This window comes from Thalassophryne amazonica, chromosome 18 (genome assembly GCF_902500255.1).
Source record: "Thalassophryne amazonica chromosome 18, fThaAma1.1, whole genome shotgun sequence".
NCBI lineage: Eukaryota > Metazoa > Chordata > Actinopteri > Batrachoidiformes > Batrachoididae > Thalassophryne > Thalassophryne amazonica.
Window position 1 is genome coordinate 59014551 of NC_047120.1, and position 23096 is coordinate 59037646.

The window sequence follows — 23096 nt, forward strand, 5'->3', positions numbered from 1 at the left end:
AGCTCATCTGCATGCTCGTCGCCCTCATCGGGGTCTCGACCTGACTCCAGTTCGTCGTCGTAACCGACTTGAGTGGGCAAATGCTCACATTCGCTGGCATTTGGCACGTTGGAGAGCTGTTCTCTTCATGGATGATGCGAAGGAGATGTGTTGCACTGCATGAGGCAAATGGTGGTCACACCAGATACTGACTGGTATCCCCCCCCCAATAAAACAAAACTGTACCTTTCAGAGTGGCCTTTTATTGTGGACAGTCTAAGGCACACCTGTGCACTAATCATGGTGTCTAATCAGCATCTTGATATGGCACACCTGTGAGGTGGGATGGATTATCTCAGCAAAGGAGAAGTGCTCACTATCACAGATTTAGACTGGTTTGTGAACAATATTTGAGGGAAATGGTGATATTGTGTATGTGGAAAAAGTTTTAGATCTTTGAGTTCATCTCATACAAAATGGGAGCAAAACCAAAAGTGTTGCGTTTATATTTTTGTTGAGTATATAAAATTGCAAAAAAAAAAATCAATTCATGTTATTATTGGGTGTTGTGAGTACAATTTTGAGGGGAAAAAAATGCATTTTCTCCATTTTGGAATAAGGCTACTACATCAACTCTGGAAAAAGTGAAGCACTGTGAATACTTTCTGGACACACTGTAAAGGTAAGATTTGTGACAAATATTTTGAATTATGAATTAATTATCATGAAAGTCACGTACTGTATTTTACTGCTTGTAACAGACACCCCAAAATAATTTAAACAGAAAACAACACACACACAAAAATAAAGCACTTTGATCAAGTTTTCCAATCCTCAAATCTTTCTCTTTGACTCTTTGATTGTGTTGAGAAGTCTTACTGTAAATAAATGTTTCTGAATTATGGATTTCATTTTATGAAACTCAAACACTTGCAGTTACACACAAAAGGGGGGGCTATTATATTTTGGAAGACCAACATGCGATGAAATCTGACTTCACCTCAAACATCAATATTGAGGGTCGATTTAATTTTTGTAACCTAAACACTGATCAAAATGATTTGACGTACAGCTCAAACACGATTTGCATCTCCATGTCAAAATAGACATTTTTTTTACACTACGTACAATTCTTATGTTTTTAATACAAAGTTTGGCATATGTTATATTGAATCTATAACTGATCAAAGTAAAATGTCCTGGGTGGTCGTCAATATTTTAAGTTATTAATTGATAACATTGTGATTTTTCATTTAGAAAAGCCGTGTGTAAAGAAAACGTACCTTACAATTCTATACACAGGAAATGAAGCAAAATAAAGCACATGTACAGTAAAAATCTGGATTTTTACACTTAATTACAGGAGAAAATTACAACTGTGTAGTTTAAATAAAAAAAAATGTTGTGAAAGACTTCCAGTTTTTTTATTTAACAATGCAATTATTGCATTATGCTGATGCTGTCATTGATACCCTGCAGCCCTGACAGTTTATTGTGGTGAGAGCATTTCCCCCCCAATCAGTCCAAGAAGAAGATATTGTTGAACTGCGTCACACAAAGCCTCTTAACCTCCTCTGTAATGCAGAAAAGACACAAGAGTAGAAGTTAGAGAATCAAGTCAGATGGCCTGTTTGCAATGATGATGATCCAAATCTGTCGTTTGTTTTTTTTCTCTCCACATCACACGTACCGTTCACTTCGATCAGATTGGCGTTCTTCTGGTTCAAGATCACATACAGTTCCCTCTGGTCTGACTTCTTACCGACTACCCAGTAGTCGGTCATAGCTTTTACGATGATTTCTTCATCTTCATCAACCCTGAGGGGAAAAAAAAAAAAAAAAAAAAAAAAACTATGTAAAATATGTTTCACACACACGGGTGTGTGTTGATTTTAAGTAATAACACCTCAAATATTCATTTGCACAGAGAGCAAATGTTATGGTTCTAATCCCATAAATTTCTTTTGAGGCCGTCTTAACCCTCTGGGGTCCGAGGGCATTTTTTGGACAGTTCACTCGCCTGGCATAAATGATTTATTATTGCTGTTAACAGCTCTCCTTGCATCCCACAATCAAGTTTTATGTCTCTTTTTTTCAGGACAACCTGTGCTTTCAGAATATATATGCTTTTGTTGTGTTTTATAAGTGTAATAAAGGCTTAAGGTGCATTTACACATAAGCAAGACGCGTTACGAATGTCATTTTTCTGTCATTCGTGACACATTCCTGACATTCTTAATGTGACTTAACGCATCTGAATAGGTTTCTTAATAGTGCGTGTTGGTGCGTGATATTCTTGATATTCGTGGGACATGTTTTTGCCTGTCAAAAAAAATCTTCCACGAATGTCACACACCACCCTCATTTCGTCTCATGTTGTGGAGGTCGCAACTGAGCGTATTGATCCGTCTTGATGAGTATTGACCCTTAATAGAACGTGACAACGTTCATAGTAATTCTTGGAGCCCAAACTGTCACGCGTTATTACGAAGTGACACGGAAACTGTCAAGTTTTGACACGACTTGTAACGCGGCATCACATTTCACTGCGCGCCACGACGAATCAGTTTTCTGTCACGTGCGCACAATTAAACTCGGCTCCAAGTGTCATTCCACAGTTCCTGCTGAAGTTCCTCAGGACGCTCCTGCAGGTGTTCCACCCGCTGTTGTAACCGATGAACGGGAGAACGAGTCTGAGCCAGAGGAACCAGAGGAGCGAGAGGAGACTCACGTGCAGCCAGACATCTCTGCACCTCCTCCAGTCCGGCGGAGGAAGAAGCACGCGCACAAACCCTGTTGCAACGCATTCAGTTTGATTGCTAACACCAAGTTGGCTAAAAGTCTAATTTCAGTGCTCTTCAGTGCGCTCCTGCAGGTGTTCCACCTGCTGCATGTGCCTGATGCCGCATGAAGCCACACATCTGGCTCTGTCCTCCTCCTCCTCTCTGCATCACTCCATGGCACAGAGCCCAACTACGCATGCAGTCACAAAGTTCTTCTGAAAAACTGGAGCGATCTGAATTTGGTTGGATGAATATGGGTGTGTGTGTGGAGACACTTCACCTCGTTCACAACATGACAGAACTTAACGATGCGCTGTTACGCGCAATAGCGCGCAACAACGCAGAACACTATTCATGACCGTGCGTAATGGTTCCTGATAATTCTCCAACAACACGTGCCATTAATCGTAACGCGTGGTAACAGTTTGCAGCAGTTCCTGAGGACACCTGACGCCTCTGCCCCGAATCATCACATTCGTGATCAGCGGCCAAGAATGTGTACTTCGTGGCATTTATGACTTGTCGTCGTTATGTGTAAACACAGTATTACAAACAAAAATAAGAAAGAAAAAAATAAAGCGGAAAATAATTTTCCACACACATTTATTCAAAACACACAGCAAACTATAACAAACAACTGTTTTGACACTTTATAAAGGTAATTTGAGGTCTTGTGTGAAAGACTGTACAACAAAAAGGTTCAAACAATGAACACAAATGCACATTTTGAACAATATATACAAAATGGTCTATGCGTTTTGTTGTCTTCATCTCAAAGCAATTTCTGTCTGCTATTACACAAAGGTTACAACACAAACTTTTCTGTTCTGTGCTGCTCCTAAAGCCCCTGTCACAGTAGCGTATTCGTAGAGCTGCTCACTGCAGCATTGTGTTTCATTTAAATATGCCCGAAATACGCGCGTACTTAGCCTTTTTCAGTGTTTGTTCATACTTGCAGCTGCGTGTGTTCGCATTTTAATGTGTGCACACAGTCGCGTGTGCCATGCTGCACCAGTTCAGTGCTATTTTCTGCCTCTGTGGAAGTGTACTCTGTTTTCTACTGCATGGTGTGGTGCGGCTCAAAAACAGAGTCATTATTATTATTATTATTTTATTTTTTTTTTGTCTTGGTGGATCACTTTCTTTGTGTCCAGATGCTGCTGAGTCTGGCTGTGGTAAAGGCTGCCCTGAACAAAACGCTGTGACTCGTTAAACTGGGAGAGAGCGCTTTTATTGATAGCGCGCACCGTCTCCCTCTCCCTCTCTCGAGCTATAAATACTGCAAGATCGTTGCTTCACTTTATCATACTGGACTCATTATATGAGGACTGTTCACTGTGTCGCATCGTTTCATAAAAGTGCGCGCGGTCTCTCTGTGACAGAGAGAGAGAGACCACGCGCGCTATCAGACTCCTTAAAATAAAAGCGCTCTCTCGAGAGAGAGAGAGAGAGAGAGAGAGAGAGAGAAAAAAGTGTTATGTAATATCCCATGAACCTGTCTGCCACCTGTTGGACGCATGATCAAAATTAGGAGCAGGTGCGGTTGAACTTGTATGTAGCTTGTCCGCCACCTGCTGGACATGTCTGGCCTTGTTGCAGTGAATAATCACTACACAATAATAGCAATTGGGAGTATGTGTGGGTTCAGTTAAATTACCTTGTTTATTAAACCTTCCAAAGCTTAGGACTGGTGTTCACCAAAAGCAACACCAAAAACAAAATGGTAAATGTACTGCATTTATTTAGCGCTTTTCCATCTGCATCAGACGCTCAAAGCGCTTTACAAATAATGCCTCAAATTCACCCCGATGTGAGGGTGCTGCCATACAAGATACTCCCTACACACCGGGAGCAACTAGGGGATTAAGGACTTTGCCCAAGGCGCTTAGTGATTTTCCGGTCAGGCTGGGATTTGAACTGAGGATCCTCTGGTCTCAAGCCCAACAATTAACCATTAGACCATCACCTCCCCAAAAACAAAATTTCAACTAAGCTAAATATGTATTCATGCAGGGTTTTTTTTTTTTTTTTAAATACACACAAGAATCTGCTTTGTGCTCTGCAACTGTGAGAAACATAATTCCTCACTTTTTTTATCCAAGTATGTGAAATGCACCAACACTTAGCTTGTACTTGGTGGTGGTGGGGTGTCTTATCTTTGGCACCTGGCAAAGTCACAGTTGATGTCCCCGAGTATCTTCATGAGGTCAGGATGGACCGAGGTGAGGCAGATGCTGGTGGTCTTCCTCACGTGGATGGTGCTCTTCTCTGCCAGGTTCATGTGGTTGAAATAGATGAATTTAAACTGGGGCTCCTTCTCTGGACTGAAATATAAAAACAGACAAACATGAAAAAAAAATAAAACAGTCTGAAATAGAGATTAAAATGGAGCACCGCTACATGATATTGGAAGATACAAATACTGTGGCTGTGTTTTATTAATTCATTCCAGGTGTGATAAAATGGCAAGAATGTGGCCACAGCGCCGACTATGGCCGTACTGACAGACCAGGTACCCCGCAGCACCTCTCACAATAAACATTATAATTAATCAAGAGACCAGAAGTGCACAACTCAGTGGTCTTCCTGTTTGGAATACAGTCATTTCTTGCTAAAAATGCTACATTTCAGTTCATCACAGAGCTGCTGCATAAATCGATAAGATGAATCTCCCTTGAAGAAACTTGGTACAACAAAAAACTTTTTTTTTTTTTTTTTTAACTAGCTGTACTTGGCTTCCAGTGTCTCTTTATTGTTCCAAAGCCTAATTATTTACATTTACACCCGGCCAAATCAGGACATGGACCTAATGCCAGCAGGATGATTTGGATCAGCTTTATTTATTCAGTGGATTCTTCAATGAGCTGATTAAAAAGGAGCCCATCAAACTGTTCCGAGCAGGGAGTCCGGTTTTGGATTACATCTGAAGCCAACTGCCGGGGTTAAAGCAGAGTGTGCTAGGATGCAAGTCTTTAAAGCAGCACTGCTTGAGTTACGCTAAGTGGTGCCACGGCGATATCCCGTGGTGGTCTCAGCTATCGCTGTCCGTCAGACAGCTCCCACAAAGCACTGAGTGCAAACTGATGACGGCACAGCTGCTGAGAGACCACGCGCATGTGTGTGTGTGTTCATACAAAGTAACAAAGGGCTGGCAATCATGGAGACACTGTCCTGATCCAGGGGCATAGGCTGGACCAGCAGCAACATCTCTGCAAGTAACTGCACCAAACAGTATCTTCACAGTGCACAGAGGTGTACGTTTGCTCTGCACTCACCCTGAAATCCTGCGATTAATGTTGAACTGTTCACATATATCAGAGGCCAGCAGGGTCAGCTGAGGGCCCACCAAGCTGTCCAGCTGCTCACAGAAGTCCCTCGTCAGTTCCACCGAGGCTGCAAAGTGACAAAAGACAGAAGGCGCGACGGGATATAAAACTGAGGAAATCTCAATTATATTTCACAAGATTCAAAGGAATCCAATACTGATAAATTCCATCTGTTGGGTATCAAACGCGGTATGTTGTCATCTCTGATTTACATACTGAAAAAAAAAGAAAAAAGTATATTTGTCTAATTTGTTGTCACAATATCGAAATAAACTTACTGTAAAACAAAAATCACTTCAGTCAAATTTTCAGTACAATTTACAGACTTGCTCCTAAAAAAATCTTAAGTGAGAGTCTTAGAATCATCTTGTTCCAAGACATTTCAAGGTGAAAAACTTTTTGTTAAGCTGCTGTGTTGTTTGTAAATGATGCCTATAGAAGAAGTGAAAACTTACTCAAGATTTCTTGAAATGAGGTCTTGAAATTAGCTGAGAAAAATTATTCTGAACTTTATTTTATTAGTGTTTTATGTTGTAAAAATAACAGCAGCTTTAAAAAAAAAATCTTCAAAAATCAACAAATGTTTAGTCTCAGATAGGACTCAAAATAAGAGGATTTTTAAGCTGCACATGTTTATCTTACTGAAATGTTATCTTATACCAAGCACAATTAGATATTTTGACTAGACAAATGCACTTGGCAAGATTTTGTTTTTTTTGTGGTGCAGCAACAAGCAAGGCTTTGAACTAGTTCATGGAATGGAAACTTTTATGTTCCAGACTAGTAAAAAGTAAGTAAGTCCCTTCGGCTGCTCCCTTGTATGCACTTGGGGTCGCCACAGCAAATCTGGATCTGCATGTTGAATTGGCACAAGTTTTACGCCGGATGCCCTTCCTGACGCAACTCCACATTACATGGAGAAATGTGGCAGGGGTGGGATTTGAACCCGGGACCTTCTGAACTGAAACCAAGCGCATTAACCACTTGGCCACCACCACTGCTCATGTTCCAGATTAGAACAGTTTATTTAACTAGAACAGTTTATTTAAATTAATGCAGTTATTTTTTAGTTTTTGAAAAGATTTCCATTAGCAATGACCCAGTGAGGACATAGAACTCCATTAATGCTCTAGTTGGTGGCTGTAATGCACCATGTTGGTTTGCAAACCGCCAATAAACTCAACAGAAGAAAACAAAGACAACCTGATGAGCTTCACTGCCACCTGCCATTTATCTTGGATGTTCTTGGTGGGATAAAGGACTGCTGTCCTGTGTTTCACTCTGAAAAACACTGCATCTATTTGGGTCACTATTATGTGCTTTTTTTGTCTTGGTGGATCAAATGGGACTTATTTTAGTGCGCTCAGGTGGCTGAACGCTGGTAGGAATATATTTCAACTTTTAAAATAACTTATTTTTCTTGTTGACGGGACAAAGCGCTGGAGTTCTCTGGTTCAGGCTGAGAAACACCTCGAGCAGACAAACACAGAGAGACTTCTTTAAAAATGGTGCATTTCTTCAGTAAATTCCACAATAAGGAATTAAAGTATTTCCTAGACGTCCTCTTCCAAAACAAGACTGTCTTCTCGTCAGACTGTGATGATGAATCAGACTGAAACAATGTGACAGGTCAGATTAAGACTTTGGTTTTATGAAGTGGCTATTCGTACGCAGCTGTATTAATAACATTCATACGTAGAGCAGCCTTGTTATGGTTATTGCTGTGTGAGGACTGTAGCTTTGGCTAATGAGCCAATCAATGGGCAGCAGTGGGTTAACACTGTCAATTATTTTGGTACCACAAGCTTCTCTGCAAGGCGGAGAACAACACAGGGCCATGCTTTTTTTTTTTTTTTTTTTAACTACATGAACACACTGCTTCGCTTTAAATACACGAGTTTATTTCAGGTGATCAGGGTGGACCCTCTTTCTCTTAAAACGCTTTATTTTAATCAGTGTCCCATTTTGAAAAGTTCCACCTTCTGTGCCTGCTACAGTACGCTCTAGTGTCTTCTCCGTTTTTCATGGGAGCATTACAGCGCCACATACAGGTCTGGCATATACAGTGTTTTCAGTGTCCCACAGCTGACACGGAACGTTATTAACTGGTTTGAGAATTATATTTTTTGTTCCAATCGGTTTAGGAACATCAATTTTGGGGTGGAACCTGAAACCAGAAAGGTTAAAAATACTGTTTCTGTTTGGAACAAACCAGGTGGGAAAAAAAAAAAAGAAAAAAAAAAAAGTAATTCTGGCTCAAAGCCCTGGCAATGAGGATTAATTTCAACAGGATCCCAGTGTTCCATAAACAAACACTAACAGGACAGTCAGGGTGTCCTCAGCACAGGGGCAAGCACACCAAAACCTCCTTTAAATACTTCTTACATTACGCACTTTCAACTAGAAAAATGATGCTGCTGCTTGTTGCTGGTCTGTGACCACTTCCCCACCTCAAACACACACATCACCAGGAATATTAATAACTTAGCAAGACACTGTCATGAAACTGTCAAAGTGGACTAACACACAGACAAACAATATCTGAACATTTCAAAAAAATGGTGAGATGTGTCACACGGTACTCCGAGATGCATTAAAACTAACCAAACGAAGCCAATTTCATCATGTAAGTTAGTGAGCGCTCACCTTTGATCATAAAACAAGTTGCAGCACTCATCGCCTGGAAAACAAAAATCAGAGTCAAGGTCACATGGTTCAGAAAAGTTAACGTGATGCAGTTTCATCATTTTAAAATTATGCTCCTCAGTCACATATCTACAAAACTAAACTGTTCATCTTACATCTACATTTGATTTAAAAGAAAAAAGCACTCCACTCGTAGAGTGCAAACCAACACTAGTTTCCAATCTGGATCAGATCCAGATCAAACCTTGTCTGTCGATAAAGGATACCATCAATCAATCAATTTCAATATTTTTTTTATATAGCGCCAAATCACAACAAACAGTTGCCCCAAGGCGCTTTATATTGTAAGGCAAGGCCATACAATAATTATGTAAAACCCCAACGGTCAAAACAACCCCCTGTGAGCAAGCACTTGGCTACAGTGGGAAGGAAAAACTCCCCTTTAACAGGAAGAAACCTCCAGCAGAACCAGGCTCAGGGAGGGGCAGTCTTCTGCTGGGACTGGTTGGGGCTGAGGGAGAGAACCAGGAAAAAGACATGCTGTGGAGGGGAGCAGAGATCGATCACTAATGATTAAATGCAGAGTGGTGCATACAGAGCAAAAAGAGAAAGAAACAGTGCATCATGGGAACCCCCCAGCAGTCTACGTCTATAGCAGCATAACTAAGGGATGGTTCAGGGTCACCTGATCCAGCTGTAACTATAAGCTTTAGCAAAAAGGAAAGTTTTAAGCCTAATCTTAAAAGTAGAGAGGGTGTCTGTCTCCCTGATCTGAATTGGGAGCTGGTTCCACAGGAGAGGAGCCTGAAAGCTGAAGGCTCTGCCTCCCATTCTACTCTTACAAACCCTAGGAACTACAAGTAAGCCTGCAGTCTGAGAGCGAAGCACTGTATTGGGGTGATATGGTACTACGAGGTCCCTAAGATAAGATGGGACCTGATTATTCAAAACCTTATAAGTAAGAAGAAGAATTTTAAATTCTATTCTAGAATTAACAGGAAGCCAATGAAGAGAGGCCAATATGGGTGAGATATGCTCTCTCCTTCTAGTCCCCGTTAGTACTCTAGCTGCAGCATTTTGAATTAACTGAAGGCTTTTCAGGGAACTTTTAGGACAACCTGATAATAATGAATTACAATAGTCCAGCCTAGAGGAAATAAATGCATGAATTAGTTTTTCAGCATCACTCTGAGACAAGACCTTTCTAATTTTAGAGATATTGCGTAAATGCAAAAAAGCAGTCCTACATATTTGTTTAATATGCGCTTTGAATGACATATCCTGATCAAAAATGACTCCAAGACTTCTCACAGTATTACTAGAGGTCTGGGTAATGCCATCCAGAGTAAGGATCTGGTTAGACACCATGTTTCTAAGATTTGTGGGGCCAAGTACAATAACTTCAGTTTTATCTGAGTTTAAAAGCAGGAAATTAGAGGTCATCCATGTCTTTATGTCTGTAAGACAATCCTGCAGTTTAGCTAATTGGTGTGTGTCCTCTGGCTTCATGGATAGATAAAGCTGGGTATCATCTGCGTAACAATGAAAATTTAAGCAATACTGTCTAATAATACTGCCTAAGGGAAGCATGTATAAAGTGAATAAAATTGGTCCTAGCACAGAACCTTGTGGAACTCCATAATTAACTTTAGTCTGTGAAGAAGATTCCCCATTTACATGAACAAATTGTAATCTATTAGACAAATATGATTCAAACCACCGCAGCGCAGTGCCTTTAATACCTATGGCATGCTCTAATCTCTGTAATAAAATTTTATGGTCAACAGTATCAAAAGCAGCACTGAGGTCTAACAGAACAAGCACAGAGATGAGTCCACTGTCCGAGGCCATAAGAAGATCATTTGTAACCTTCACTAATGCTGTTTCTGTACTATGATGAATTCTAAAACCTGACTGAAACTCTTCAAATAGACCATTCCTCTGCAGATGATCAGTTAGCTGTTTTACAACTACCCTTTCAAGAATTTTTGAGAGAAAAGGAAGGTTGGAGATTGGCCTATAATTAGCTAAGATAGCTGGGTCAAGTGATGGCTTTTTAAGTAATGGTTTAATTACTGCCACCTTAAAAGCCTGTGGTACATAGCCAACTAACAAAGATAGATTGATCATATTTAAGATCGAAGCATTAAATAATGGTAGGGCTTCCTTGAGCAGCCTGGTAGGAATGGGGTCTAATAGACATGTTGATGGTTTGGATGAAGTAACTAATGAAAATAACTCAGAACAATCGGAGAGAAAGAGTCTAACCAAATACCGGCATCACTGAAAGCAGCCAAAGATAACGATACGTCTTTGGGATGGTTATGAGTAATTTTTTCTCTAATAGTTAAAATTTTGTTAGCAAAGAAAGTCATGAAGTCATTACTAGTTAAAGTTAATGGAATACTCAGCTCAATTGAGCTCTGACTTTGTCAGCCTGGCTACAGTGCTGAAAAGAAACCTGGGGTTGTTCTTATTTTCTTCAATTAGTGATGAGTAGAAAGATGTCCTAGCTTTACGGAGGGCTTTTTTATAGAGCAACAGACTCTTTTTCCAGGCTAAGTGAAGATCTTCTAAATTAGTGAGACGCCATTTCCTCTCCAACGTACGGGTTATCTGCTTTAAGCTACGAGTTTGTGAGTTATACCATGGAGTCAGGCACTTCTGATTTAAAGCTCTCTTTTCCAGAGGAGCTACAGCATCCAAAGTTGTCTTCAATGAGGATGTAAAACTATTGACGAGATACTCTATCTCACTTACAGAGTTTAGGTAGCTACTCTGCACTGTGTTCGTATATGGCATTAGAGAACATAAAGAAGGAATCATATCCTTAAACCTAGTTACAGTGCTTTCTGAAAGACTTCTAGTGTAATGAAACTTATTCCCCACTGCTGGGTAGTCCATCAGAGTAAATGTAAATGTTATTAAGATCAGACAGAATGGAGTTTTCAGGGAATACTGTTAAGTCTTCTATTTCCATACCATAAGTCAGAACAAGATCTAAGATATGATTAAAGTGGTGGGTGGACTCATTTACATTTTGAGCAAAGCCAATAGAGTCTAATAATAGATTAAATGCAGTGTTGAGGCTGTCATTCTCAGCATCAGTGTGGATGTTAAAATCGCCCACTATAATTATCTTATCTGAGCTAAGCACTAAGTCAGACAAAAGGTCTGAAAATTCACAGAGAAACTCACAGTAACGACCAGGTGGACGATAGATAATAACAAATAAAACTGGTTTTTGGGACTTCCAATTTGGATGGACAAGACTAAGAGTCAAGCTTTCAAATGAATTAAAGCTCTGTCTGGGTTTTTGATTAATTAATAAGCTGAAATTGAAGACTGCTGCTAATCCTCCGCCTCGGCCCGTGCTACGAGCATTCTGACAGTTAGTGTGACTCGGGGGTGTTGACTCATTTAAACTAACATATTCATCCTGCTGTAACCAGGTTTCTGTAAGGCAGAATAAATCAATATGTTGATCAATTATTATATAATTTACCAACAAGGACTTAGAAGAGAGAGACCTAATGTTTAATAGACCACATTTAACTGTTTTAGTCTGTGGTGCAGTTGAAGGTGCTATATTATTTTTTCTTTTTGAATTTTTATGCTTAAATAGATTTTTGCTGGTTATTGGTGGTCTGGGAGCAGACACCGTCTCTACGGGGATGGGGTAATGAGGGGATGGCAGGGGGAGAGAAGCTGCAGAGAGGTGTGTAAGACTACAACTCTGCTTCCTGGTCCCAACCCTGGATAGTCACGGTTTGGAGGATTTAAGAAAATTGGCCAGATTTCTAGAAATGAGAGCTGCTCCATCCAAAGTGGGATGGATGCCGTCTCTCCTAACAAGACCAGGTTTTCCCCAGAAGCTTTGCCAATTATCTATGAAGCCCACCTCATTTTTTGGACACCACTCAGACAGCCAGCAATTCAAGGAGAACATGCGGATAAACATGTCACTCATGTCACATTTCTCAAAACAGAGTCGCCAATAACCAGAGTTTGATCCTCGGCGGGTGTGTCGTTGAGTGGGGAAAAACGGTTAGAAATGTGAACGGGTTGGCGGTGTACACGGGGCTTCTGTTTAGAACTACGTTTCCTCCTCACAATCACCCAGTCGGCCTGCTTTCCCGGCTGCTCGGGATCTGCTGGAAGTGAACTAACGGCGGCTAAGCTACCTTGGTCCGCACCGACTACAGGGGCCTGGCTAGCTGTACAATTTTCCACGGTGCGGAGCCGAGTCTCCAATTCGCCCAGCCTGGCCTCCAAAGCTACGAATAAGCTACACTTATTACAAGTACCGTTACTGTTAAAGGAGGCCGAGGAATAACTAAACATTTCACACCCAGAGCAGAAAAGTGCGGGAGAGACAGGAGAAGCCGCCATGCTAAATCGGCTAAGAGCTAGTAGCTGCGCTAAGCTAGCGGATTCCTAAAAACACGCAAAGTGAATAATGTGTAAATAATTTAGAGGTGATTCAGCAGAAGGAGTACTTTAGTTAAGGCACGTGAAGATTACACTGGGAAACAAATCGTTATCTAGTTAACTAGATCAATCTAACTGCGCAAATTAAACAGCTAACAGATACAGCAAAACACCGCTGTGCTCCGGAACAGGAAGTGATACAATACCGCAGTGAGAGCCAACCACCAGTAGAGGCCTACATAACACTCTCAAATATGAAAGAAATTTGATCTTTTTTGACAGTTATGAATTTTTGAAAATTCATTCAATATTAAAGGACAGGGATCATTCCAATTTTCCAGTATTTTTCCTGACTTTGACCAATGACCTTGAAAAACGAATCAGTTCTTGTCTATGAATCCTCTGTAAAAATTTCATAATGATATGAAAAATTGTGGGCTCCAAAGTCTTCACAAACAGACAGACAAACAAAAAGCTCCACCCAACTTTGTTTTCAGAAGTGATAAACAAATCCATAAACTGAGGGTGTGGGTGGTTCTGAAACCTCACTCTACCTTATAAACAATCAAATGCAGCTCCTCGTATCCATCCTCTGTGCTGACAAATATTCTGGGAAATCGGAATTTGGCCTCTGGATCTTTAAGGTTGGAAGGTCCCGTTAAAAACCTGGAAACAGGATGGCACGGGTGACGAAAACATTCATTCCTGACACTCAACGGTATGTGAGAGCTCGCCAAACAAACAACACTTTAACAAGATGATAAGAAATGTACAATAATTTGTTTATTTCCATAAAAACCAACATGCTCGACAAATGCCACATAAACTTCCAGTCAGCTGCATTCTGACACCTTCTGTTCATCCAGTGGAAACACTGCTGCTGATGAAGTCACTGAAACATTTAAAAACCACCCTGTATGTAACCACGATGAGCCATATCAATACAATTTGTAGCAGAATGCAAAACTGCATGTTTAATGCACTTCCTCCTGCGCATCCATCCTATAAACATAATGTGTGAGGTCAGTATTCACTGGAACCAGTATCACCCGGACTGGATCGTGCTGTGCACATACGAGGGCTGTCCATAAAGTAGAGGTCCTTTTTATTTTTTCAAAAACTATATGGATTTCATTCATATGTTTTTACGTCAGACATGCTTGAACCCTCGTGCGCATGCGTGAGTTTTTCCACGCCTGTCGGTGACGTCATTCACCTGTGAGCACTCCTTGTGGGAGGAGTCGTCCAGCCCCTCGTCGGAATTCCTTTGTCTGAGAAGTTGCTGAGAGACTGGCGCTTTGTTTGATCAAAATTTTTTCTAAACCTGTGAGACACATCGAAGTGGACATGGTTCGAAAAATTAAGCTGGTTTTCGGTAAAAATTTTAACAGCTGATGAGAGATTTTGAGGTGATACTGTCGCTTTAAGGACTTCCCACGGTGCGAGACGTCGCGCAACGCTCTCAGGCGCCGTCATCAGCCTGTTTCAAGCTTAAAACCCCCACATTTCAGGCTCTATTGATCCAGGATGTTTTGAGAGAACAGAGAAGTTTCAGAAGAAGTCGGTTTCAGCATTTTGTCCGGATATTCCACTGTTAAAGGAGATTTTTTTAATGAAAGACGTGCGGGCGGATTGCAGCGTCGGCTCGCAGCCGCTGCGACGCTCCTCCACAGGAAAAACACCTCTGTTGGAAGCCTTAAGGACAAGTTGGAACATGTCCAGCTGTTAAACAATTTCTCATATACTCACTCCACTGAAAGCCATCAAAAGCCGCCTGGATTTTACAAATGGTTATCAACACAGAGGTGTTTTTCCTGTGCCGCCGCACCGCGTCGGCTGCGTCCCGACGCGCGGACCCGTCCGCACATCTTTCATTAAAAAAATCTCCTTTAACAGTGGAATATCCGGATAAAATGCTGAAACCGACTTCTTCTGAAACTTCTCTGTTCTCTCATGACGTCCTGGATCAATAGAGCCTGAAATGTGGAGGTTTTCAGCTTGAAACAGGCTGACGACGGCGCCTGAGAGCGTTGCGCGACGTCTCGCACCGTGGGAAGTCCTTAAAGTGACAGTATCACCTCAAAATCTCTCATCAGCTGTTAAAATTTTTACCGAAAACCAGCTTAATTTTTCGAACCATGTCCACTTCGATGTGTCTCACAGGTTTAGAAAAAATTTTGATCAAACAAAGCGCCAGTCTCTCAGCAACTTCTCAGACAAAGGAATTCCGACGAGGGGCTGGACGACTCCTCCCACAAGGAGTGCTCACAGACGAATGACGTCACCGACAGGCGTGGAAAAACTCACGCATGCGCACGAGGGTTCAAGCATGTCTGACGTAAAAACATATGAATGAAATCCATATAGTTTTGAAAAAATAAAAACGACCTATACTTTATGGACAGACCTCGTACGTGTTTGCACAGCAACTGTCTGTACTTTTCTGGCTTTTACCAACAAATCCTGTGCTGCAGCATCACATCACCACAAAACTGATTTCAACCAGGTGTAGTGAGAAATCAGTATGAGCAAGATGTTCTTCAGGTGAATATTTACAGTCAAACAGAACTGAAAGCGGGCTTTCCCCGAGGCTACAGTAGCATTCTAGTGCTTTACTTGGGCTTGTTAACCCAGGGAGTCACCTCCTGGACCAATCTGTTTGACTGCAAATGGAACAAAGGTGTCAGTGAGTGGAAACCAAATGATGCAAAGGCACGCCTGCATTCATAATCTGTAGTTACTCAATGTAAACAGATGGGACGTCTGCAAGCCTGCCTGTACTGGTCAGGTCAACAAAAGTTCAAATTATTTTGCACTAGTAGCAGATACAGCATAATACAGTATGTAGCATCCAGAACACCAAGGTGATTTCACACAAAAACAAAAACAAAAAAAATACAAAATCTTTTCTGCAGGCTTGTGTGGACTTGTGACCATGTTATTCTAATTTCTGAACATCTGCAGCTTCTATAAACAGTTTTCAACACCATAAGCTGCTCTGCCCGTATTTACTGTAAGCTTTGTGGTAATGCGAAACACAAGCAGAGAATAGAAAGCACTCCAGCCAAGAGTTTAATGCTTCCAGTTCTAACAACAACACAAGGATTTCTCAAACTGCATCAAGACAACCAGCACAAAGGAGGACAGAGACTCACCTCCCATAGTGCAACAGGTTCCCTGTGACCTCTGGCCTCAGAGGAGAGTTCCTGCCAGCCAACTAGGAGAAGAGTAACAGAGAAAACAAATGAGAAAGAGGGGTTAGGGTGAAAATAAGTAGTTTCTAGTATCCAGGTCATCATTATGCACAACCTGGACCATTAAGAAGAAAAAAATTGTGTGTTTGTGATCACAGGATGAAACCAAAATGGAATGTTTCATTGCTACAACAAAACAAAACTGAGCTGATAATGTGAGAATATGCAAATGATAGCATGTAAAACCAGCTGTATGACAAAAAAAAAAGAAAAAAAAAGACAGTTTTATCAGGAGCTGCTATGTGGAATTAAAGAAATTAAATAAAAACAAGTCTGGAAAACCTCACATCCCCAAACAGGGAATGTCAGGAAAAGAAGAACACAAGGAATGGCATATGCCCCCCCGCTCTACAACTGGCATGCGGCGTATTGACCCCCCTCCATTTTCAAACGGATGCTTCCTGTAGCCGCACCAACACACCACCAACAAATGGTTTCAATCAGCTGAAGCATTCTTTAGTTATTGTGCAGATGAATGTCTTTCTTCCATCCCACCTTAATTTTTCCTCCAAATGTTCATTTTGCTGCCGCTCACCTCTGGTTCAGAGTGTCTGGGGAACAGTGAGGTTGTCAGGTACTTGTACAAGATCCTCATATCATCCTGTTCTAGGCCACTCCTGCAGACAGAAAGACAGACCAACAGTTACACTCTGAGCGCTTTGTTTAAAATGTGCAACAAACATTTGGCGCGGTGTTTCTTTTAAGCACTCCATATGGCTCAGCCCAACTGTAAACGTGCTGCTAGCAGTAGTACAAAAAAGAAGCGTGACGATTCAGTGCTGAAGCCATTTCATCAGAAATCGTGTAATCCCCTGAATTATCGCGCCGAGCGAGCCGGCTGACAGTATAACAAAAGACAAGTGACACGACAGGAAACCCAGAACCTGCAAAGAGGATTAGCAGTCGTGTTTACAGCCACCTGTTTACCCAGCATGCAATGATGTGTTTACAAATGCCAAAGACGTGGTGGTTTTAACTTCGCTGTCAGTGTGCAGCAGGGGAAGACTCATCATACATAACCACACCAAGAAACAATACCAAAGGTGTGCCCCCCCAATTCAAGACTCGGGTTTGGCCCTTTAAAAAGTCTTAAACGTGTGTATTAAAGCTCCGACTCAATCAGCTTCATCGCTTCCTACGCTGCGATTTGTGGCTGCCTCCTTTCAGCCTCAGCTTCTATCACTGAAGTGAGTGAGGTGACCTGCACATTATTTCCATTAACTGACCGCACTCGAGCATTTGTGCAGACATGCAGCAGATCAGTGGTTCCCAACCACTTTTCCTTGGAGACCTGCAAATGCCTCCTGTACTCTGGATCTGTTAAACCTATCCAATCCAAAACGTCACCACATTACGTGCACGTCTCCGTGTTTGATGATAAATTTTGCCATTTTAAATTTTTGTTTGACCTTGTCATGGGACACTGAAGTCAAACGTGAACAGACACTATATTTTATTTTGTGACTCTACCTACACTGTGGCGCATCCCATAAAAACGTGGAAATAGTCAATAAAAACTGATGGATAAGTTGAATTTGAGGGACAAGCCCAGTTTCAAATGTTGCTCAGTACCAGATGAGCTGGTCATTATAGAGGAAGGCCGTGTATTTGATCAGGCTGAGGCTCTCTTCCACTCGGTTGATGAAGGACTGGATCTTCAGGTAGGTCATCTTGTCCAGCGGGAAGAAGCTGATTCCTCCGAACACATCAAGCAGGTCGCAGCACTGCAGATGGAGCGTCTGCAAATACTGGAAATGTACAGGGACACACACACACACACACACACACACACACCACAAAGACACAGGAGAAGAGAAAAGGCGTATGTTTACCCATCTACGGGGGGGGGGGGGGGGGAGACTGATGTTCTGTAGAGACAACTCGATCTCTGGCACTGACACTTAACCTCTGATACGCTCTCACTTTCTCTGAGTCTTTGGGTTACATAGCAGAAAGGGGAAGCTTGCATGAACATAAGAAGGGCATCCCCTGATTAAAAATGAATTTTTTATACATCTTATGCCTGGAGTTGACTTCTTTCAGAGAAGGACACAGTGAGCAAATTCCAGTATCCATGGAAACACTGCTGATAGATTCCAAACTCCAACTCCTGAGAAAACACTTTCAGGCCTGCTGAGTTTTTAAGCAGCAGTATTGTGTACACAAAGAAATCCACATAACTGCTGCTGCAAGCTGCGTCAATACATACAGCATCAGGCCTATGAGGAAAAACTAATGATGTCACACAGTCATCTGTCGAGTGGTGAACACGTGTGGGGACTTGGTTTGTTGCGTTTACCCTGTAGAAGAACTTTTCAAGCTTCTGTGTGAGCAGCTCCACTCCGCCAGCCTCCATCACTCTGCCAAAAGTGCCGTTGAAGAGCTACGGCATCAGAAAAACAAAAGTGTTACAGACAAACTGATCTCTTCAGTTCAGCTGCACAGTTGCTGTACTGCTATATGACTTTGCAGAGCAGGAGTGTGGCTTCCTTTGTTTTTTCTAAATACAGTGTAAACGTGTCATACATCAACTATATGGATAAGTGACAATTTTTTAAAAATAAGAAAAGAAGGGACACCCATAGAGTGAAACACCCATCACACCCATTCATCTTTGTGATTTACAGAAGACATAATTTATGGTTCTGCGTAGCTTTGACATTTGATCAATTTTGTCCAAAACCGAACCACTTCATCTCTGACAAATCCACAACCCTACCACCATGTCTAATCCACATCGGCTGCAAAAAAAAAAAAAAAACCATTCACCAGTTGGTCTTTTTAGGTCACGTATCCAATGGAGAGGTGATATATGAATTTGTATTAGTGTCTATTAGTAACCGCAGATGTATCTTTGGGCATTTCCTAGAAGCATCCATTCTAAATTCCCCCTATGGGTAAGCAGTGGACCCAAATTATGACCATTCTTGTCTCCCTCAAATCAAATCACTTTGTGCTTCACTGACTCTCAATTGTCCCAACTAGTTTAATCCACATTAGGGCAGCCTTGGAGTTATCTTGTTCACAGAGATGAAACCATCTGGATGTGATACAAAAAGCACGAAGAGCTCCGGAATTAAAAGAACGACTGATTCCAAAATATACCCGCACTCACCTTGTACATACTGTAACACTGCCTTACAACTGCACCATAAACAGTGTCCTGCAGAGGACACGGTACATTAAGAACGGCAATGACAGAAATGATGTTGAGCAAACAAGTCAAAAATACTCACAAGTATTTCTTCTTCTTGATATTCTATTGTGGGAGGGTTACTGTCTTTATTTGTTTTCTCTACCATGGGGTTTCGAACAACCTAAGCAACAGACACGCCGAGAATTAAAAAAGCAAACCGAAAGAGATCGGAGATCCACAGTTAAAACACTCAGTAGTCAATTAAGCTTTGAGAATAAGCATATAAGCCTTTAAGATACCATGACGATCCAGAAATTGTCTTCGGGCTCAAAGAAAAATTGCCGGTTCTTCTGAGTGTGCAGGGATTTAGCTGGCTTTGTTGGACAGAACGTCCTGAGAAAGAAAGGAAAGACATGCAGACAAACTCAACCAATACAATAAGTGAACTGTGTACTCTTGCAAACTACAGATATGCATCAGCAGATATCTGCTGCATTTCCCCATTTAGGTGAGCTGCCACCTTCCTGTCTTACTGCATTAAATGCAAACAATGAAAATTTGCAACATTTTACTTCACACTGTCTTCTAATCATGCCTTAAACACGGGAGAAGAAAACTGTAGTATACTGCTTCAGTCCTCAGATACCTACCTGGTGAACTGCACAATAGCTTCACAAAGGCCCACATTTCGTATTTTCTCATTCTTCTCCACCTCACTGGGATGGTAAAACAAAATCTTTTTCTCCTCCTTTAAAAGAAAAAAAAAAAAGACACCTCACATTAGCCAAGGCTTTGACAATGTTCACATTCTTTTTTTCTTCTGCAGTGTTTGCTCATCTGGTCAATAAGTTCACCTCTCCTTCCCGTGGTCCAAACAAAGGGTTATAAATGAAAAAGCTTAACAAAGTTGGTGTGTACTGCTTCTCTTGCATTCCTGAAGCCATTCTGGGACTGAAACACACACAAACAACAATCCAGTGAACAGATAAATGAGGAAAGCTCTCCATGTCTTATAAATACCAGTCATAAATAATAAAAAAAAATCACCAGTCTTACCTAATCATCAGCATTAGAGGAACTTGTGTCTGGATTTCTTTTGCCCCAAAGAGAGTCTGGTTAGCATGCCGTGTGCCTAGAGAATACAACAGGGTATATAAAGTACACAGAGAGTATTAAAGCGAGTCAGTATGTGCGCAAATTACAAAGTTTTTCACTTTTTAAAGGGTTTATGCATGCACAGAACATAAATGCCATGTCCCTTCTGAATGCTAGATTTCTGGGGTGATTTCAATGAAACTTGGGGAAATTGTCAGTTTTAACAGGAGAAAGCTTAGTGGAAATTTTGTTTTTGATCATGGCACAGATGTGAATTTCAGAGCATTATTAAGAAATGGGCATCTCTGAAGATTTTGATCAATTCTTCAGTTTTTCACTTATCACAAAACTTGATGGAATCATCAGCATGCAGTGGTGACCTTGACGTTAGAAATAAAATCAAATAAGCCTTTAATTTTAAGCTAAATGTAACTGAGTGCATCTGCTCCTAATTTCCATCATGCACATGATAATAAGATTAATCTCTGCAACAAGCATCAGACGGGTCTAAAGTGCAAAATTCATGAAGGCAAAGTCGCTTTTTGGATGATCAGGTCAGGTACAAAGTTACCCAACATGTAGCCAGTTTATCCTCATTACATGCTCTTAATTTGATGATTTACAAGATAACAGCATTTGCTGTTTTCACCAATTGTGTGCCAAAGCTTTTCCAAAGCCTAAGAATTTTGTCAAGCGAAACAGACCATAAAATTTTGGTGACAATCAGGATTCCACATTCTTTTACTTGGTGAGATGCAAAATCTTCTGAGGTTTAAATCAGTTTTTTTTGAAGAAGTAACCCTCTAATGTTACAAAAGCTATAAGTCAACACAAAAATGTCACGGAACCTAAGACACTAAAACTGCTGTATTATAGATGGAAAAATGACTTCAATCATGCAATAATATTGTTTGTGTCAATCCAAAATTCCAGAAAAGTTCAGCCCTGGCGGAGATATGCACTCCACAGTGTGCTCATCTGAATATAAATGCAGCTCTAACGTCAAATACAACAACAAAGACTGTCCGTCACCTCTATAAAGACGTCAATGAGTTAAAACGCAACTAATCAAAGAGTCAACATTTTAACTTTTACAATTACAACTGAATACATTGAAAGTGGCTACTGAAGCAGTTTCTAGCTAACAGACTAGTCGCACTGCTTAAACAGTTTTGTTTGCAGAAAAGTGTCGGAAAGACAAACAGCACAAGAAGACAAGAATGCTCACCTTATATTGCACAAATTCGACACGTCCCTCTGATAGTGTACGTAGAAGTTTAAAAAAAATAGGAAATGAGTTCCAATGCCGCATTTTACATTCTTCACTTCCTGTTTTTGACACTGCGGCGTCACAGTTTTACCCGTTCGGCGAGAATTCCCGATAAAAAAGAAAGTTCCTAGCTTAAGGATCCGGCTCGTTGAAACTAAGTTCTTGGTCATCAGACAGCATACCTGTTCATTGTTTTGTTCATTGTTCTCTGTTAATAATAATAATAAAAAAGACAGCATACCTTTATGGAACTAATAAGCACTATGAAGCACATACAGTAAAACAAGCAATTACAGACAAATATTGGGATTGGAATGTGTCATGATGTGGATACCAACGTTAGCTAACACGTGAAAAAAGTCGGACCTCCCACAATGCACTGCATACCATAGCAACCAGTGCAAAGGGTAAATGTAACTGCAACCACATCTGCTCACAATGTTGTTCAGTAGGTCTCCAAGGGCAGATTTGTGGTGTTTCTGTTTCATAGTGCCTGAAAATTGTGGTGCATTGGTGGCTGCATCAAGAACAGTGCTTAAAAAGGAAGATCTTTCATTTTATCTGAACCTGAGCAACTGAAATGAGCCAGAAAAAAGAGAAATAGCTTCAGTTAGCACTAAACTACAGCAGCCCAAATCAGATTCTCATCAAAATTTCTCCTCACATTTAGTCTACGTTTGCCGATTCACATTTAGTCTCTGCTAGTGTAATGCCAATGAATATTTTGACCATTTTCAGTGAATCCAAAATACATTTTTATTCAGTATTATCAACGGGGCTTTGGCTCACACGACTCCTGAATATGCATTCCAGACAACAGTTTTTCAATTCACATGGATCGCAAAGTAGTCTTTTAAAGTGAAACCCCAAAATGTTTCCATCTGAGCTCTATTATGAATAGTTTTTTTTGGGTTCAACACAAAAACAATCACATTTGGTCAAGTATTGAATTAGAATGCTAATCCTGTCACAAGCTAAATAGCTGTACGATGTAAGCCTGTGGGGCAATAGCTAAAAGTCTGATAGTGAACTGCTTTTTACCACCACCCAAAAAGGCAAAAATGCCGTTAGAAATGTGTGATAGCATGGAGAGGATCCGTACGGAGGTACACGTGTGCATGTTTACCTCACTTACTGTAAAGAAACTTTTTTAAACAATGTATTACACACTCAGTC

General features: G+C 41.0%; 1 protein-coding gene across 1 annotated transcript; it reads right to left on the minus strand.

Annotated features, from left to right (window-relative positions):
- Window positions 1-706: 706 nt before the first annotated feature.
- On the minus strand, window positions 707-22015 carry ccz1 (CCZ1 homolog, vacuolar protein trafficking and biogenesis associated). The gene is made up of 17 exons (XM_034193801.1): window positions 21879-22015; window positions 20612-20687; window positions 20410-20506; window positions 20206-20303; window positions 19855-19948; window positions 19656-19736; window positions 19535-19582; window positions 18719-18802; window positions 17992-18167; window positions 16955-17036; window positions 16321-16382; window positions 13720-13831; window positions 8735-8768; window positions 6038-6155; window positions 4928-5086; window positions 1670-1797; window positions 707-1553 (listed from the first exon to the last, which is right to left on the minus strand). The coding sequence occupies exons 2-17, from the start codon at window positions 20623-20625 to the stop codon at window positions 1498-1500; spliced, it is 1443 nt and encodes a 480-aa protein (XP_034049692.1). The 5' UTR covers window positions 20626-20687; window positions 21879-22015; the 3' UTR covers window positions 707-1497.
- Window positions 22016-23096: the final 1081 nt, after the last annotated feature.

What these genes read in the sequence shown, in the direction of transcription:
- ccz1 (XM_034193801.1), bottom strand. An exon ending in AGTGTTACAGTATGTACAAG is followed by an intron (nt 18,803 to 19,534) that starts GTGAGTGCGGGT and finishes CTGATGCCGTAG; the next exon opens with CTCTTCAACGGCACTTTTGG. An exon ending in CCAGACACTCTGAACCAGAG is followed by an intron (nt 16,383 to 16,954) that starts GTGAGCGGCAGC and finishes CTCTTCTCCTAG; the next exon opens with TTGGCTGGCAGGAACTCTCC.